Raw genomic sequence first — 18,419 nt, 5'->3', positions numbered from 1 at the left:
GAAATCCGAAACGAATTATTTAAATGCCATTAAGAATGCATGCAGCGCATGTCACTATATATATTTGTTTCCCTATGCATTTGGAATAGCGTTCGTAGATAGCTTATTTAGAGATTGCTCCGTAACGCGGGGCAGAATCACACTTCCAGCAGTGACGTTTTGGAACCGTCCTTCGTCGGCAGACGTGCTATCCGCCGGTAAACGGTGGTGGCCATCCGTCCCAAATCGGCAAACGTTAGCTTGCTGCGTTTGCTGCACACGTTCAGGTAGATCCCGAATACGACGATCAGTCCGGACCACAGATATCTGCAAAGGAAGAAGGACTCAATTAATGTTTCCTTTCTTCGAAAATAAAACTCCTTCTTCGATTGCTTACGCGATAGTGAACGGTTTACTGAAGAACACGAACGATAATGCAATCGTGACCGCTTTCCGGGCCGTCGTAACCGTTGCCGCCAACGGTGCACCGCAGGTCCGCACCAGCGTCAGCACAATCTGTATACCCAGATACCCGGTTAGGCTGAACAGAAACGCATACCCGTACGTTTTCATCGGATACTGGGCACAAAACACCACCCCCTGTACGAGATGCCCGGACAGCAGCATAATCACAGCCAGATACACAAACCCGATGCCGTACGAGAAGATCACCACCTCGTTGTTCGGTGCCCGGTGTTCTCGCATCGCTTTCTCCTGCACGTTCCCGATCGCCGCGTCGCACAGCAGTGCCATCGAGATGAGGAACACACCGAAGCTGTTAAAGTCGGGCTGCACCTTCGAGTCCGCAAGCGTAAACAGGACCAACCCGAGGCACATGGCAAACGCGGCGAAGAAATCCATCGGACCGTGCTTTTTGCCCTGGATCAGCACGCTTCCTACGAGCACCGGTATCAGCTTGCAGCATTTGAAGATGACCTGTGTAGGGTAGTTTAGGTACCCGACGCTCGAGTTGGACAGTCCCATCGTGCCGAGCGTAAGGAACGCTAGCAGTGCGTACGTCTTTAGCGGGATACACCGCGGGACGGTTGTTCGCTCGAGCGATCGTTCGATGTACCCAAACACGGTGTAGTAAGCGAACTGGACCAACGTTAAGTACCATCCGTACGGTCGGAATCCATCCAGCGTGAAGATTAGCTCCTGCATGTACCCGTACACCAGGTAGAGGGCAAACACGCCGGCACAGCATAGCAGGAACTGCGTCGTACGGTTGTAGTGGGTGAGGTCGAAAAACAGTATCTTAATCTGCCGTTCCGGTGACTGGTCGCGGTTGTTCCGGTTCCGATTGAGGTCCTTGTCGCCGAGGTAAATCACCTCACTCTTTGCACCGGCCATCGTATGGCAGGAGCGACGAGGGCTGCTTGTAACTTTGTTACTTACTACTAAAATACGAATTACGTTTACACAATCATCGTTGATATGATATCTTTGGAGAATGTCGTTTATGTTTGAGCAGAAACACTTAATTATTGCATGTTTGCGAGTACGCTACGATAGACTTTACGCGTGGATTAGCGGGCATTCCAGCAGTGGGGCAAAACGTAAACAAACCGCGGAACAGCCGGATTTGACAGTTCACGCAAGGTTAGTAGACGTTTGCGCAAGGATCTATAGTAACCTTAGCACTTTGGAATGGCGCACGGTGGGATTGCAAAAGAAATCAGGAATTTTAGTTTTTAATAGTAAATGTGCATGATTAAGACTAAACGATCGGCAAATTTACGTTCTCTTAGTTCATTATTACCTAGATTTATTTTCCGGTTCTTTGTAAAGTAAATAATCAAGGCGTTGAAAATCTTGAAAGGATCCCCCCCGGTAAAGGGTTCAGAGCAGCCCTGCACAAAAAATGCATTCTTGCACCGAGATATGGCCATGCGGAATGTGCGCTCAAGAACATGCACCAGAATTCGAAACAAAAAGATATTTTTGTCCATAAAACAACTGTTCTCGCATTCTGATGTGTCTCTTCAACTATGTTTTATCTTTTTTCATCGGTAGATTTGTTATTTTTATTGATTTTTTAACACTTTGTCCTTAGAATGTTGCAACTTTCGCTCTTTACCAATATTATGAAATAGTTGACAACATTTTCTGCATTATTCATCATTCTTTATTTAATCCTCAATCATCATGCATCCCATCTCGACGAAAAACCGCGTATCATGCTAACTATCGTTACGTAAACACTAGCAAAACTACCGGTATACGACTCCGATTTGTTTACACCGCTGGCCATTGCCCACGGCAAGCTTGTATTAAGGGACAAAAACTACACCATTTGTGCTACTTATTCAACAGCATTATAGAAGGTTTATTGACTAAGCATACAGAAAGTCCAAACATACAAACTAATACATAGCATTTCCTTATCATACAACCACCGTCATCCTCCGTCGTACACTCGAGCCGAATGCATGATGGACCCGCTCCCGCCTTACTTCTTCTGCTTCTTGTTGTAATCCTCCAGCGCTGCCTTTATGGCATCTTCCGCCAGCATCGAGCAGTGCAGCTTGACCGGCGGCAGGGACAGTTCCTTGGCGATGTCCGTATTTTTCAGCTGACCAGCCTGATCGAGCGTTTTGCCCTTCACCCACTCGGTGGCCAACGAGCTCGAAGCGATGGCCGAACCGCACCCGAACGTCTTGAACTTGGCGTCGACGATTTTGCCATTTTCGTCCACCTTGATCTGCAGCTTCATGACATCACCGCAGGCCGGAGCACCGACCAGGCCGGTGCCGACGTTCTTGTCCTTCTTATCAAGCGAACCGACGTTCCGGGGGTTTTCGTAGTGCTCCAGGACGTTCTGATGGTACAGAGCGCACGGGACGCTGCGTGCACGCGAAACCTTCAACAGCGTGCTGATGTTACGCGGGAGAGACATGATGATGATGAATTTCCGACCCACAAACGAATTTGGAACGAGATTGGTGTATATTTTTCACGGAGCTGTCCCGCAACTCGATCGCACACTTCGACAAACAATTGCGTTGTGGTGTTGTGATTGACAATAACAAAAATCAGGTGTTTGGCGGCTGATCGATTGGATTGCGTTTACAATGAGCGGCTGAAGAGTTGGACTGTTTTTTTTGCAGGAAATTAGCGAAAATAGAATATTAAATCTGACTTTATCGTTGTTATGGTGCTTGTTTGTAAAATTTCAACATTAATAATAGTTATATCTGTTTTAGGGGGAAGAATAGTAAATTTATGTTTGAATTATACTGTTATCTGGTCACGTTCGCTGATAAAATCAGCACGTTCAGCACATTTAAAATCTTCAAATAAGATCAAACACATTATCTCGTCTGGTCTTTAAACTTTTATTGAAATCTAAATCAGAGTTTTAATAAGAAAATAACCTGTTTAATTTCGCTTTTCTCGCTGTATTTCCGTTCCATTCAACAGCTGCAATAAGCTTTGTTTGTAAACAAATAGCTGTCAAACGCCACGAGATGAAATAAACAGAAGAACCAGAATTCTGTGTGCCCGCCTGTGCCTATCCGAGGGATTTAGTGCTACATTTTTGGTACGAAATTAGGATTAAATTACGGACCGCTATCATGTCGGAATCATTTACCCGACGAAGCAACACCGCCTGAGACTCTAAATCGAGCCGAACTGCTTAGTTCGAGGGCATTGCCTCAGCAGAAGATCATCGTCATAGCCGGTAGATATGAAGGAGAAAGCACACTTTATCGTACTATACCATTCATTTACATCCGCAAATGGTTTTCCTTTTAGATAAAGTTGGATTTGAACCAAACGCGGACACAGTGATAGCTTCCTGGCTAAAGGAACAGTATGGAGATACGGCCGCTTCTGCCGAGCTCGTGCACCACCTCAACGAGACGACTAAATTCCAGCTCATGATCATCTCCAGCCTAGAACGACGATTCGAACCAGCGCAACTATTCAAATACATCGCACGCTGTAGAAAAACTCCCACCATCGAACACGTTTTCGTGTGGATTGTGGAGCAAAAGCTGCAGGAAACGTTTCTTTTGCCCTACATCGAGCATATGGCTGATAGTGTGATCACGTTCGAGGATACGACACACTTGTCCCTGCTGGTGAAGAAACACACTGGTGCCGTTACCAACAAATATTACGAGTTTGATCCAACGAAAGACTCGTTCCTTATCGTCGAGGTGAAACGTTCCGCGGCGGCCAAACAAGGCACAGCATCGAAGGAAGCGGACGATCCACCTGCACCGAATCCTGCCGCGCTTGGTACCTTCAAAATCGACCTCAAGGATGAAGAGATGGCAGCTAAGAACGCTCTTACGTTGCCGTTTGAATTGTAAGATCCCATTTTCCTATACAGAAGCTTAAACTTTTAATGTAAATCGTTTATTTCCTTTACAGCTTCAAAACGCTCCCGGAAGGAGGCAAAATCCTGTACCATCCCGATGCGGAAGATGACCTGGACGAGGAGGATCCCGACGATGATCTATTGATATGAGTGTCCACAAAAATACACGCCTATAGGACAGTAGGTTTGTTTTGGTAAATCGATGCTTTATTTCACGCGATAATTTGATAGTATTTTGCTTTGTATAGCGCGGGGAGGGGTCCATTACAAACAGCGACGATTTAAATTTGACAGGCTAAAATTACTAACTACCGAGATACCGAATTTCTTCCGAAACAATTCCTACCCTCCCTCCAGCAAGCTGCCTTCCTGCTCGGGTTCGCATCGTTCAAATTGGCAGTTTGGACTGTTTGGGCTGAACACGTACACCTTCCGCTGCAACAACTGGTGCCCGTAAAAGCAATTGACTGGTTTAAAAGCATGAGTATCGGGGCATCCATCCCCTAAACGCTTCTCGCGATATGTACACCGTTTTTTTTTTTGGAAGGATCGTTTAGAACATTAGTTTCTAAAGGGGAAAATAGTACAAACACGGGATAACAACAATCAACACAAAACAACAAAACAATGGCACTATAACACCCGAGCTTAACATATTATAACCTCTTGTTTGGTGCTACTACTACTACTACAGCTACCACCACTACCATTAGTTCGACGTCACCGATTCGACGTAGATATCACTCTTTGGATCCATTGCCAAGCTGCTCCAGCTGGTTGTCTTACAATCGGCAAACTGTTGCCCGCCGTCCACCGTCCGAGACGCACCACCATCCACCGTAACTACGCAAGTTTCCCGGATGGTAAAAAACTGCCCGACAAGCTTATCGAGCTGCTGCTGCGGATGATCGTCCGAATCCGTGTCAGTGTGCCGATCACCGGAATGTCCTTCCGGAGTACGGTTACGCTCCTTCGCACGTACCCTGCTGGTGGCCGTATTTGCCGGGGCCGATCCGCGCCCCATCACCGGTATCACCTGCCGATGTGTGTGTGGCTCGTGAGCATCACCACCGGCTTGCGCTTGCTCGCTAGCCTCCCTTGGCACAGTCGATGCAATAACAAGAAAACGCGTTGCACCGAGCAATGCTTTGCCCTGCAGTAACCGCGCACCCCAAACGCCTTCCGTAAGCGGTTGCTTTAGTTTGCTCCCTTTCAAAAAGTGGTTAAAGCTGTGCGGCGGCCCGTTCGGGCTGTCCTCGATCGTAAAATGACTAGACGCAACGAGCGTCCCGACCGGATCGATCCATTCGACGGTCAGCGAATGGTTGGTAGCGTTCGCACCCTTCACCCGTTCCGATTCGAGCGGTGCCGCGAGCCGGAAGATGAGCGCCGGTTCCGCGTTCGTCCCTATGATGCGTGGAAAGTTGCGGGACAATTGTTCCTTCTCGTCGTAATCCGTGCTGACTTCCAGGTGGATTACGCGCCGAGCGAGTGGTGTGCTGCGAGTAACTTTGGCCATCACGACCGGTGAGATCCACGTCTCGAGCTCCATCCGTACGTGGGCCTGGCTCGGGACCGTTGCCTCGTGTCGCACAAGAAACCCGCGGTACGTGTCCCGCTCGAGATAATGAGTGATTTCCCGTAACCTGCCCGCCGGTTCATACAACTGAACCGTGTTGATGCGTCCGTTCGTGCGTAGCAAACTGTGCACCACGTTCAGCAGTGCACCGTCCACCGACGGGACGGTATCCTCGTGATGGTACACATTGTGCCAGTACGAGTGTAGGTTCGGATAGTCGGCCGGGTACGGGCCAAAGATCCACTCTTCCAGCTGCAGTACGATCGCTTGATTGACCATCGCTTCGAACTTGCGGGCGAAGAACAGTTTCTTGTGCTGGGTCGCCTGCAACCGTTCCCAGTCCTCCGTCCGGAAATTGTTCGGACTGCAGCCACACCAGTCGACGATGTGCCGGTACTGACACTTGCAGCCCAGCTGCCGCTTCCAGTTCGTCATGTGCAGATTGTTGTTCGTGTAGGTGTGACAAAAGCGCGAATTCCGTAGCCCGGTGTGGAAAAACGATTCCGCCGGCAGTATCGTGTACTGGAACACGCGGAGCAGACCACGGATTAGCTCGTCCTGCTGGCCATTCCCGTCGCCCGTCACGTAGCGTGCGAAGTCACGCGACAAACACACCCAATCGCTACCACCATCGATGGTAATGCCGGCCGGGAGTGTTCGATCGCCGATGCGCCACATACGATTATCGCACTCGACGAACGTCATATCCAGGCCCTGCTTCTGTATGAACCGTTGCACCTCTCGGCCGTGATTCCGGACGAAGTTTTGTCCACGGTTCGCCGTGAGGAACGTTACCAGCTGGTCGACCGTTTTGAGCGGGAAATCACTTTCGCTTAGATTGAGCACAAAGTCCCAGTGCCAGTCGGTTTCGTACAGCAGGTGCTCCATCGAGGCGAGCAGCATCTGGAGCAGCGATGCACCACCCCAAATGGAGGAGAACCGTTTCCGGGCTAGTCGGATGTTGGGGAACTTTGGTTCTAGCTTGAGCAGCTCACGGTAAAGATACTCTTGGCGCTGTTCATTTCAAAAGAAGAAATAGAGATTATTAGAGCTAGCTGCAGGTTAGGCTTTGTGCTGCATTTCATTCCCTTACCGCATCGATATGTATGTAGTAATAGTGCCGTGGGCTGTACAGCGCCTTCAGCAATCGATGCACCTGCCGAACGGCTCGTCCGTTCAGCGTCAGCAGAAATGCAACTCGCACCGTTTCGTCCGCGTGCTTCGGTACCGTTTCTGTGCTTTGGGCGGCAAATTCTAAAAGAAATCCATTAGGCTTTTAGTTGAAAGTAAGGCTAACCCTCCGCGCTCTGTATTGATGTGCTTACTGCGTATTCCGGTTTCGTAAACGTTGATGGTAAAATATCCACCGCAAGCTTGTTTCGGATCGCCCGGACACTTAACGTTGCAGCTCGAGTCGGGAAGCTTGGCCGACGCTTTTGGCACCTCATCGCCACAGAAGCATTCGTAGCTGGAAGAGAGGAAAAAGATTGGCGATAACAAAAAAAAATCCAAGACCTTAACAGGCTTTTCCTGCTTACCCATACTGAACGCCCGCAAACGGATAGCCGGACTGCAAACACAACCGGATACACTTTTCCGGCGAATTGTTCGTCTTGAAGGTGGAATAGTATCCGGACAGGAGGCGAAAATTTTTCTCATCCCGGAAGCAGCCTAGCGCCCGGTTCGGCGAATGATCACCCCGCGGACAGTAGTTCGGCAGACGCTGGGGGTAAAACTTTCCGGCCAAAATTTCACACGCCACTTCCACAATTTTCGCCTTGCACGATTGACTTTTGGCACGGTGAATGGCGGACACCGTTTCCTTCCGCGTCAGCTCGCACGGTGGCACAAAATCGAGCTCGTCCAGCCGAAGGATGTGTTGCTGCTGGGTTAGGTCCTTCGCGCGTCCCGCTCCTTCGGCCGTACCCTTCTCACCGCCCATCGACAAATTCGCGTCGTGCGCACCTCCATCCGTACCTGGCGGCGCTGATTTTTTCACATACTTTTCGTAAAGCCGGCGACTGAGGTCTCGTTCCTCCGAGCTTTCGTTACCGGACAGTGGCATGCAGAGCAGCTTGTACGCGAGGAATATCTGTGCTGCCACGAGCATAAACCCGATCAGCACAAACACCTTGTAGCGCCACAGCAGGCGCAGCGGGAACTTGCGCATCGTGCCCCTTGCAACCACCACCACGGATCTGGCTGGCCGGAGCGCTACGGATGGCGGGCGAGTTCTGTCTCCGCTAGCACAAGCAACACGACGGCACCAACACGTGGATGTTTGAGCCGTGCACCGTGCATTGGGGCACCCCGTGTAGACGATGTGAAGAATGCTACCGAACGGCGGTAACGAAACAATATCCTAGCCAATGCATTTACCTTCCGAAGGTGCACATGGTGGTGGTCCGCTCACCGTTGGGGTTGGGAGGGTTTACGCTGCAGTTTGGAAAGAAAATCCGCAAGAGAAAACGGATGCGTTAACAGAAAACACCTTCTGGCTAGAAATGGTGACGCGTGCACTGAAAACGGCACACACACACACATACGTACGTGCGATTACGTGGATCCGGTGCTGTGGTTGAGAATCAAATTACATCTAATTAAGAACCGTCGTCGTCGTCTTCGCCGTGACTTGCTCCAGATTGGAGAACCGCCAGAAAAGTGCACGCAAGAAACGCAGGGCAAAGCAGAACCGCGCGACGGCAAGCAGCACTAGCAAGAAGCACAAGAAGAAGATGTGCTTGTTTTGACAACACGGGGTTTGTTGACAAAATTGAACGCGCAGCGCCTACTGAGCCAGGGTTGCTTCATGATGTAGCGGTTTGACAGCTTCAATGCAGAACGGTTTGAATGTTTTTAGTGAATTTGTTTTTTTATTATTTAATTTTCTTTTCCTTCCCCACTACGCACGGCACTACTAAAACTCTAATTACTTTTCTTAATGCGATAGTTAATATCGCTTTTCGGGTCGGGCGAAAGCGTGCTCCACAATACATCAGAGCAGCGCACCAACGGCTGCTTGAAATTCGAATGTTCCATTGCTATTTCACCTGCAGCGAGGCACGTATTCTCAAGCTGAAACGTATCTTTAACAATCGCACTAAAGCGAGCATGTTTCTGCAGCACCAGAGCACTGTTTGGAATGCGGCACGAGAAGTTTTCAAACGCATCAAACAAACCACGTGGCCGATCGCATGTGCCGGTAGTTGAGGTTGTAAAGCGTGGCAGCTCAATAAGCTTCTCCGAGACCACCAAAAATTGGACCATTCCCACATAGCTCCCATTTAAGTGTACCTTCGCACTCCACACACCTTCCGCGAGCGGAGGTTTCAGCGTGTCGCTTCGAAGTGAATGATGATTTATTTTTCCCTCAACCTTCGTGATCGTGTACTGCTCTACCGCTTCCGATCGTTTGCGAGGATCGATCCAATCGACGGTAACGGTGTGGTTGGTGTCTTGCAGTACCGATTCGCTTTTGGAAGGTGGTGGTACATGAAATATTAGTGTGGGTCGCACGTTGACCGACAGTATGCGATCGAAATCGATGGGCAGGCGTTCGACTTGGTCCATAACGTTCGAAACTTCCAGCTTTACATTTGACAGCCTGCCTAGCAGAATCCGGTTGGGATAGAATTTGTTGCGAGGCTTAACAAATAGCTCCAGCTCTAACTGATGATCGTTGACGAGTGCTGTGTGACGCACTAGAAACCCTTCGAACGCGTTCCGATTAAAGTAGTGAGTTATTTCCAATATCTTCACCACCTCGTACCGCTCGTATCCACCGCGCTGGGCATTGAGGTACAGCAGCACGTGTGCAACATTCAGCACGGCACCCATTCTTGCGTCATGCTTCTCATCCTCGTGATGGTACACATTTAGCCAGTAAGCGTTCAGGTTCGGCACATTCGCTGGATACTTTCCGAGTGCGTACTCCTCCACCGTCAGTATGATCGTTTGATCAAAGATGGGATTAAACTTGCGCACGGCATAGATCTTCTCGTCGATGGCACGCTCCAGGCCGCCCCAATCGTCACGCCGTATCGTGAGCGGACTGCAACCCGTCCACTCGACCGATCGATCCCGCGCACAACCATGCCCCCGTGTCCAGCTAACGACCCGCAAACCGGTGTTGTAGTGCGTCTGGCAAAAGTGTGAATTGAGCAACACTTGGGGGAAAAAGTTTTCCGTAGCGAAGATCGTGTGCTCCATAACGATCATCAAGTCTGCCACCAGATCGTGCCGTTCGTCCAGCGCATACTGCACAAACTCGCGCGTCAAACAAAACCAATCGCTGGCACCGTTCGTCATAATGCCGGCCGGCAGCTGCCGATCACCGATGCGCCACATGCGATCTTCGCACTCCACAAAGTTCTTATCGTACGCCGTTTCGCTGATGAATGTGTGCACCGTGGCCACGGATTGCACTTGCAGGAAGTTTCTGCCCCGATTGGCGGTCAGGAACTCGGTCAGCTTTCCAATCGGTTTGACGGGAAAGTCGCTGCCGCTCATGCTCAGTATGTAGTCGGGTTCCCACGTGGGTATGGTGAGTATATGTTTCATCGATGCCAGCATGGCTTGCAGCTGTGTAAAGCATCCCCACACGACAGTGTGCCGTTGGCGCGTTACATAAATGTTGGGGAACTGTTTCTCCAGCTTCAGCAGCTCGCGGTAAAGATAGTGTTGCTTCTGGAATGGGAGACAGAAGGGAGAGAGAAAGAACTTTATCGTAGCATTGGCCCTTATAGTGTAAGGTGACGTTCGAATTACTTACGGGATCGACGTGTATGTAGTAGTAATGATTCTTGTCATAAATTGCACGCAAAAAACGATGTATCTGTCGGAGATTTCTTTTGTGAAACAGTAGCAGAAACGCCACCCGGACCGGTTTGTCCTGGGGCCGAGGATACAGCTTAATCGGTAGCTCTGGTTGTTCTGCAAAATATTTAGGACACTAGGTGCTGACTAGCCGACAGGATGCGGGTGCAGATGGGATACGTACTTGCAAGGCCAGTTTCGAACACTGAAATCTCCAGTTTTCCTCCACAGTACTGTGTCGGAGAGCCAGGACACGGTGCGTTACACATTCCGTCGGGAAGCCTTAACGCTGGGTTCGGTTTCTCGTCGTCACAAAAGCACAAAGGTCTGGCCAGAAGTTTGGTGCAGTATTAATGTTACAACATCATTCATCTGTGCGTGCGCACTACAGCTACTTACCCACTTTGCGTGATCGCGTACCGAAAGTCACGTAGCGTGCAGAAATCCACACAACTCTTCGGAGAGTTCTCCGGCGTATTTCTCATGATGGTGCTGTAGTTGAAATGTTTGTACGGAAAGCAACCCACCAACCGGTACGGCACGTACCCACCGCGCGGACAGTGATTCACGATGGAACGGGGCGTAAGTTTACCCTGGGCGTTCTTGCAAGCAGCATTCGCTAGCTTAATTTTACACTCATCCGTAACCACACGTGTGATCGAATCGATCGCTTCGGGTGCAGATACCTTGCACGGTAGCACGTACTTTGTTCCATTCGAAATGGTAAGCGATTCGATTGTCGATGTAGCATGGTCTACCGATGCAAACCAACTCAATAGCGGGGAACTTTTAAACAAAACAATCACCAAACTTAACAAAACTATTAACTGAACGGCACACTTGGTGGCTGGGAAGCGCTTTAAGCACGCAACCATCGTCTGGATCGAAGCCATTTGAGAGTATGTTGTACACTGGTTCGAAATCGTGATCATGCAAACTGTGAAGCGTGTGGATACAGATAGAAGATTAGCATCTGTGTAAATAAATCAGTTAAATGTGACCGGTTTCTAGGAATTCTAGAGATGCTTACTGGGAGGCGTGTTTCGTTTACATTTCGTGTACGATCATACGTGATGCAGCATTTTCAACAATACAGACTTTTGCTCTGTCTGGTAGGCCGCATTTGTTGAAAATTTTTGGAAAAAAATGCTCATAACTTTAGGCATTATTATGTTTCGCCATAAATTTCATTGTAAAAAATTCTTAATAGAGCAACAATTGGCGTTGGTTGATTCTACGCCATAAAAAAACATTTTTCTTTTACTAATAAACGCATTTTGCATTTCTAGTTTGAATTCACGAATTCGCGCTGTTTGCATTGAACCTATTTTCGAGCAGTGTGCAACTGCTCGACAGGCCGACCCAAGGTGAGCATCTGTCAAAAGCACGCCTGGCTGTCAACTGGCGCACCAGCTGTCAAAATCGACCGCACGGACAAACCTCGCGTCCCGCACTGTACACACCTCGGTATTCGGTAAAATTATCAGTGCAGAAAGGTTGAATTTTTCGCGACAAAAACAAAACCATTTCTCTCCGTATTTCGCATTACGGCTTGGCTGCTGTATATTTCCGAAACGTGCTACACTCCGCTGAAGCTGAGGGGCGATGGAATATCATTGCATCTGTGCCTAACATTCGACCAGTGCCCGTTCGCAAAACATCCGCAAAATCGCGTACAAACAAGCATTGTCCATTTGGTTGCCGCAAAATCCGCAAATCTAAGACGTAATCTTCCGTAATCGGAACTACCCAAATCGGATTATCCATCGAGACAGGGCGGAGAAGAAACGCCCCGTTGGATTAGGACGCTTTGCAGCGAGGCTGGTAAGCATTCGGTCGCGTTTGGTTGCTGTTGCATTGTTTCGCTGCCGAGATTGCCGATCAGCTCCCGGATAGTTCCGGCAACGGTACCAGCGGGGGTAGTTTCGATTGTTATGATGTGATGATAAAGGAATGTGAATCGCTAATCGTTCCACAAACAAACGCTATTTGCTATTAATCATACACGTTGCTAGTGCTGTTGCTGCTGCTGCTGCTGCCCCACTACTGTTCGACCGATTGACCCTCTAAGCGTGCAGGAAATGGTTTATGAGATTATTCGATGCTTCCGCTTGCCGTTCCGTACCGTTCGACCCTCACACTGATCACGTTTCTGTGCTGTTTTTTTGTTTTGCTTTCTTTTTCAGATCGCTCCACAGTGCACGGTACGCACCGATCTTCGGAACCTTTAAGACCTTGCCCTGTAAAGTAGCGTCGTCAAAATTAGCGGAGAAACAAGAGTACGTAAAATGTCCTTCAGTTCGGACTCGCCGGATGCGAAAAAGCCCTGCAAGGGTATCCTCAAATCTTCCAGCAGCTTCGACAAGCATTCGGCAGCATCGTCAGTGTAAGTCGGTGCCCGGTGGCCATACGGTTAGCAAGGTAGAGCGTTTAATACCTTTCGTGGACTTTATTTTTGCAGGCACAGGAAAAGTGCCAAATTTGATGAGCTGAACGTGCTACAGACGTACCATCCGCCGGACAAGGATTACGGCCATATGAAGGTGGACGAACCGAAAACGCCCTTCAACTACGTAGAAGCAGCCGATGTCGATCAGCTGGACGCGGAAGTGCTTGCGGAAAGGTAAGCTGCGCTGAGGGAAATCGTATTGTAGAGGTGTTCTCGTTACGCTGTCTCTCATTGCCGATTTTTAGATTACGTGTCGCTGCCGACGCACGGAGTGATGCCGTATCGGAGGAGGAGCTGGATGATGACGACGACGACGAAGAGGAAGAGCTTACGGAGGAGCAGAAGAAGCGCAAGCTAGAATTCGAACGACGCCGCAAAGCTCACTATAACGAGTTCGAGGCCGTTAAGCTGGCCCGCAAGCTAATCGAAGAGGACGACGAGGAGGACGAAGACGATGACAACGGTGCGGCGAACGATGACCCGAACACGGCGGACGATGGTGAAGCACCGAGCTCGAACCAAACGCCCGCCGGTGCGTCCGGAACGGAAGGGTCCGGTTCCAGTGTACCTGCCGCCAGCAAGGACGAAACGAGCATGGAAATCGAGGAGGAGGAAACCGATCGGAGCGCTAGTGTGCGCACGGGCAAGGTTGGGCCGGTCGATAGTCGATTAAAGCCAGGTATGGAGGAAATTGTTTAGGTGGTGTACCGTGTGGAGAGGGGGTTGCAGTTGTGCCCCCGGGGATGGAAACATTTACGCTTCCAAGGGCCGGATCGCGTGCACCGCCGGTTTCCGGTTGGGGGTCCGGTTTTTACAGCCGCATTTGTCTTTTAAAACACACACACACACACCCGCGACACGGCGACACAATTACAGACACACACACACGCGCGCGCGCTATGCAAACGTTGGAGTGATAGAGGTATTGAAAACAGGAAGCGAGGTCCTAAGACTGCCATTTTTTGAGCTGTTACAACGGTTACGCATGGTCTGCAGTAGAAGGGAACGTCTGTTCTCGGTTTTCGGTTTTTATGTATTGTACGGAGGGTAGATTTTTGTTCTTCTTTTTTGGTGGTCCTTTAAGGACTTCTTAGTCTGTTTGTGTGTGTGAGTTAGAGAGAGAAAGAGAGTGTGGGTTTTGCTGTGAAAGTAGGAAGCAAATAGAGTGTTAGCTGCTGTTAGCTTAGCGCGGTTGGGTGCCCCAACGATAGCACTTAAACCGTAACAAAATTGCTTAAAAGAACTAGAAAACTCCCAACAAACATCGTCCTGAAACATTATTGCCCACAACAATCATCGAGTTCGAAACACAATTCCCACGCGCTCTACCTCCGGCTGGTGCCACCAGTTTTGCTCTTTGTTTTAGGAATTTCAGTCGGCCAAAACAAAAGGTTCTTTTTACTATTTTCAATTTCCAATTTTCTTTTCTGTTTTTGCAATTTTAATCTGGTTTTATTTTCTTTTTTTTCTTCCCCTCTTTTTTGTCTCAATTTTTGTTTTCTTGTTCCTTGTCGTTCGCTGTACACACTGTTAACTATACCGATTGTTAACCTTTCGTGCTATTGTGTGTGTCTGGTTTTCTCCCCTCCAAATTTAACTAAAAAAACCGCAAACAAGTATCGAGCACAATCCGCATCTCGGAGGAAAGTTCCGAACTCGAGGGCCCGCGCAGCTCGGTCATCGCACTGATCATGATCGTGTCGATTTGTCTGATGATTTTCTTCATCGTTTGCTTTACACTGTTGTTTTATCTGCTCAAAAGAAATGCATAGAATGCTGTGCACGCGTGTCGTTTTTCTTCCTGGGTTTCTTGAGTGAGAATGTAGTGTTGCGTATAGGATAGGGATGGCAAGCTAGAGTTGGGAAGAGAATATTTAATTTAAACGATTTTTTTGCTGCTTTAACTTATCCGTAGAAGCGTAGCATAAGGGGTTCGATTAGCTTCCTCGTAGCGCGGGAAGAAAGCATTAGTTTAGCGTATGATTGATGGGAGATGCCCCAAACACGCACGCATGGACGAATTTCGGATTTAATTGTAAATAACCTCGCACCATCGTATCCGTATTCGGTTTTAGTTGATATGGGTTTTCACGAGCAAACTGATTTTTTTGTTTGTTTCTTTCTATCTTTGTCTGTTAAGTTAATTGCATGCGATCATTTAGTCAGTCCACCCAAGTCCACACCAACCACCACTAACCCAAATACCTCCTAGCTAAACCGTCGTTACCGTCTTATAATCAAGCTTTTCCTACCTGTAACAAAAGAAGGCAAATCTACCGAGTGCTACCAGTGTGTGTGTGTCTCGTTTGGTGTAAACACTTCTTAGCTCTGCACCACCAGGGAAAAGCTTTCTCGTCCGCTCCGAACTGTGGTATATACGGCTGCCGACGGGTGACTCGGGTCGGCTAACCAAAAAGGGGCGGAATGAGTAAGGGCCGCCGCATCACATCGCATGCTAGGCGCTTGGGTAGTAGTCATCGGTTTGAAGCGATCTCTTAACCGGATTTGCCGCACTACCAGTAGGGTGGGTGGGTCCGGTGCGCAGGGTGTTTGCTGCACAATCAATCAAATCAAAGGACGGGGAGGGTGCTAGTAAGGGCAGCCAGCCAAACCCCCGAGCGATTAAATGATAGAACCAACGCGTGCGGAGAGTGCGGTGTTGTGCGTAACCGTATGGGCGCTTAGTGCTTAGGCGAGAACAATAATTTTACAAACAATTTCATTTGCTTTTTTAACACTAATTGGCGCGTTTCGCTCTAAGTGTAGTACTGGGGAGAGTTAGCGAGACAGAAGAAAACAAAATCAACATTTGTAAATGCAAAAAAAAAACGTTTAGAAACGTTAAAACAAAATTTAAACCAAGTTAAAATAGTATACTTAAAATTAAAGGAAAAAACACGATCAAACTAAGCAATAACCTATTATTGTAACTGCGAACGAGAAAAGAACCACTCTGTTCGTGGTTAAACAAAAGCGGAAAAACAAACAAACAAACTACAAAACAACTAAAGATAGTTGCTAAACAAAAACAAATAAAAGGAACATTATTTTCGGAATGGGGGAAAATAATGTCTCCCAGCAACCACCACCACCACCACCACCATGAATGAGATAATCAAAATCGGTAAGGCGCTTTGAATAGAAAACAGAAAGTCACGTGCGTGTACCGCACACGTGTCGCAAGTATTTTTGAACAAGGGGATATAACAGCAGGGTGTTGGTGTTCCCCCGCCACCCCCAGAATAGGGCTGTTTTAAACTCATTGCTAGAAATTTGCTAAAAAAGATTGATCTGTTATTTAAAGTAGCACACACAACTGTTGAATTATGTAAATCTCAATTTATTTTTGAACAACAAAAAAACATTTCTTTTGGATAATTTTAAAGACAAAAAACAAGAAATTTATTTAGGAAAATTTCTCTCTTAGTTTGAAGAACGAGTAGATCACTCTCTTTTGAAGGATTAAAATTTAAAGTTAGTGATACGAGAACTATACAACTGTATTAAAAATTACACTGACAAACATCGCAATAAGCAGATTCATTTTAATCATGAGACGAAGGGGTAGGAACGGTAACGAAATTTTTGTATTTATTTTTCGAATACTAAACAACAGTCCCGGTAACAAGGCAGCCAATAAGATGAAGATTAGTAGCAAAAATACCCTAGTGTATACTAGTAGACTTATAATTATGTTTTACTTTATTACAAAATGGTCCTTAGCGTTGTGGGTTTTAGTTTCCCGTGTAACACCCTAGTGATGGGCAAAATGATGCTTAGGTCGGAATCGATTCCAAAGAGTAGGTGTGGAATGATTTTGAGCTGATTTCAGAATCGGATCCAAAAGCGGAATCAGCTCCGAACGCGGAATCGGAATCGGAAACAGGTAGTACCGATTTCAAGTGCCCATCAGTATAACACACACACACCACCAACAATCCCTCCCAATATTATAGGTAATAGTTTTATTTCCCCAGAGTGAGAAAGAATGGAGTGAGATTTAATTATTTAAAAATACATTTAAAAAACAAAAAAAAAAAAAACACGAACGCTAAGAAATAGGTACGTTGATTTCAAAGTTGTGTGGTAATAGAACTGATGATGCTGCTAGTTTCGTATTCGTTAAGAGGTTTTCCGTTGTTTGCCCGGCCTAAAGCGGGATGGAGAAAGAAACAATGTTTTAAGACCAGCGGAAAAGCCCCATTTTAACGTTATTTTCTTCCGACTTGTGTCGCCGACTTTTCTTCCCCACTGCTGCCAGTGGGAGAGACCGACGCAGCATTAGAAAAAATCGATAGGTAAAAAACGATGGATTAGACACACACACAAAACCCGGAAGTAGTAGGTTGAATAATGATAATAGTTATATGGAATCAACATATAAAAAATATAGTTTGCGATGGATTTGAAGAAAAGAAAAACAAAAACCGATTAGCAATAATAATCAAAGAAAAACAAAACAAAAAAATAGCACTTTATTGTTTGCGGCGCCAGTGAAAAGCAATAGAGAGCGGGGTGTGATTGAGCTGGGAATTGAGGATGCGTTAAAGGAATTACTTGAATAAATTAAAGTCGTGAATTGAATTGTATGCTGGATGGATCGTTGCCTCTCTCTTTCTCTCTCTCTCCTTCCCTCCGATGTCCACAAATAATAATACCAGTTGGTTGTTTTTTCTTCCCCGTTTGTAGATCCGGATGGCTGCTGATCGGACTCACAGTGGAAAATGTTTGTGAACCGGGGTGAAACGATCGGCATATGATTCGCAAATTGAAATCTACGGTGCGTGTGTTTTTGTCTTTTACCAACACATTTTAATGCCACCACCCAGCTCCCGAACTCCTCCCCCCACCTCCGGAGACCCGGTAGATAAAACATGTGAATGTAAAAATAATCCTGCTGAAATTGTCGAACTAATTGATTTCGATGTTTCGTTTGTAGCCCCACCAGCTCCCATTTCCACCCTCAAAAAACCCGAACAACCAACATCCGGATATTGTCAACTGGTAGGATATCCTGGGTCCCCGGGGGGGTTGGCAACCTTGGGACGGCGCGGTTACTGCCACATTAATGATGTTGTTGTATTCACTCATCTGATCGGGCGCAATGGGTGGGATTATTTTGCTTGTGCACATTATGAAAATACGGCCACGGACGGTGTTGCACTAAATCATCCTCCGGTTTCTTTTTTTTTTTGTTGTTGAGGGAAACGTCCGGTTCCACCCGAATGCACCGTCCGCCCGAATGTGATGTGATGCGGAGCCGTTTG

General features: G+C 47.6%; 5 protein-coding genes across 6 annotated transcripts; 2 read left to right on the top strand and 3 right to left on the bottom strand.

Moving 5' to 3' along the window:
• Nucleotides 1-18: 18 nt before the first annotated feature.
• Nucleotides 19-1,561, bottom strand: LOC118509838 (adenosine 3'-phospho 5'-phosphosulfate transporter 2). The gene is made up of 2 exons (XM_036051030.1): nt 377-1,561; nt 19-306 (listed from the first exon to the last, which is right to left on the bottom strand). Exons 1-2 carry the CDS (start codon nt 1,330-1,332, stop codon nt 138-140), a joined length of 1,125 nt encoding a protein of 374 aa, XP_035906923.1. The 5' UTR covers nt 1,333-1,561; the 3' UTR covers nt 19-137.
• A 713-nt stretch (nt 1,562-2,274) lies between these two features.
• LOC118509841 (iron-sulfur cluster assembly scaffold protein IscU) lies at nt 2,275-3,003 on the bottom strand. The gene has a single exon (XM_036051034.1). It carries the CDS (start codon nt 2,876-2,878, stop codon nt 2,432-2,434), a length of 447 nt encoding a protein of 148 aa, XP_035906927.1. The 5' UTR covers nt 2,879-3,003; the 3' UTR covers nt 2,275-2,431.
• Nucleotides 3,004-3,434: 431 nt separating this feature from the next.
• LOC118509840 (elongator complex protein 5) lies at nt 3,435-4,610 on the top strand. The gene is made up of 3 exons (XM_036051032.1): nt 3,435-3,664; nt 3,739-4,297; nt 4,363-4,610. Exons 2-3 carry the CDS (start codon nt 3,864-3,866, stop codon nt 4,457-4,459), a joined length of 531 nt encoding a protein of 176 aa, XP_035906925.1. The 5' UTR covers nt 3,435-3,664; nt 3,739-3,863; the 3' UTR covers nt 4,460-4,610.
• A 230-nt stretch (nt 4,611-4,840) lies between these two features.
• LOC118509834 (xylosyltransferase oxt) lies at nt 4,841-11,718 on the bottom strand. Of its 2 annotated transcripts, none has more exons than XM_036051025.1 (5): nt 8,439-8,740; nt 7,427-8,324; nt 7,214-7,356; nt 6,982-7,142; nt 4,841-6,902 (listed from the first exon to the last, which is right to left on the bottom strand). In XM_036051025.1, exons 2-5 carry the CDS (start codon nt 8,056-8,058, stop codon nt 5,019-5,021), a joined length of 2,820 nt encoding a protein of 939 aa, XP_035906918.1. In that variant the 5' UTR covers nt 8,059-8,324; nt 8,439-8,740; the 3' UTR covers nt 4,841-5,018. The 2 variants fall into 2 exon arrangements, 1 of the variants encoding a protein (XP_035906918.1); XR_004905944.1 differs by lacking the exons at nt 4,841-6,902; nt 6,982-7,142; nt 7,214-7,356 and adding exons at nt 10,660-10,820; nt 10,888-11,030; nt 11,103-11,718 and having other exon boundaries at nt 8,070-8,324; nt 8,439-10,574.
• Nucleotides 11,719-12,088: 370 nt separating this feature from the next.
• Nucleotides 12,089-17,741, top strand: LOC118509839 (protein phosphatase inhibitor 2). The gene is made up of 4 exons (XM_036051031.1): nt 12,089-12,527; nt 12,890-13,089; nt 13,165-13,326; nt 13,398-17,741. The coding sequence occupies exons 2-4, from the start codon at nt 12,992-12,994 to the stop codon at nt 13,849-13,851; spliced, it is 714 nt and encodes a 237-aa protein (XP_035906924.1). The 5' UTR covers nt 12,089-12,527; nt 12,890-12,991; the 3' UTR covers nt 13,852-17,741.
• The last annotated feature ends 678 nt before the right edge of the window (nt 17,742-18,419 follow it).

This window comes from Anopheles stephensi, chromosome 3, assembly GCF_013141755.1.
Source record: "Anopheles stephensi strain Indian chromosome 3, UCI_ANSTEP_V1.0, whole genome shotgun sequence".
In the NCBI taxonomy this organism is placed as follows: Eukaryota; Metazoa; Arthropoda; class Insecta; order Diptera; family Culicidae; genus Anopheles; species Anopheles stephensi.
This window is presented reverse-complemented; position numbering and strand designations above follow the sequence as displayed.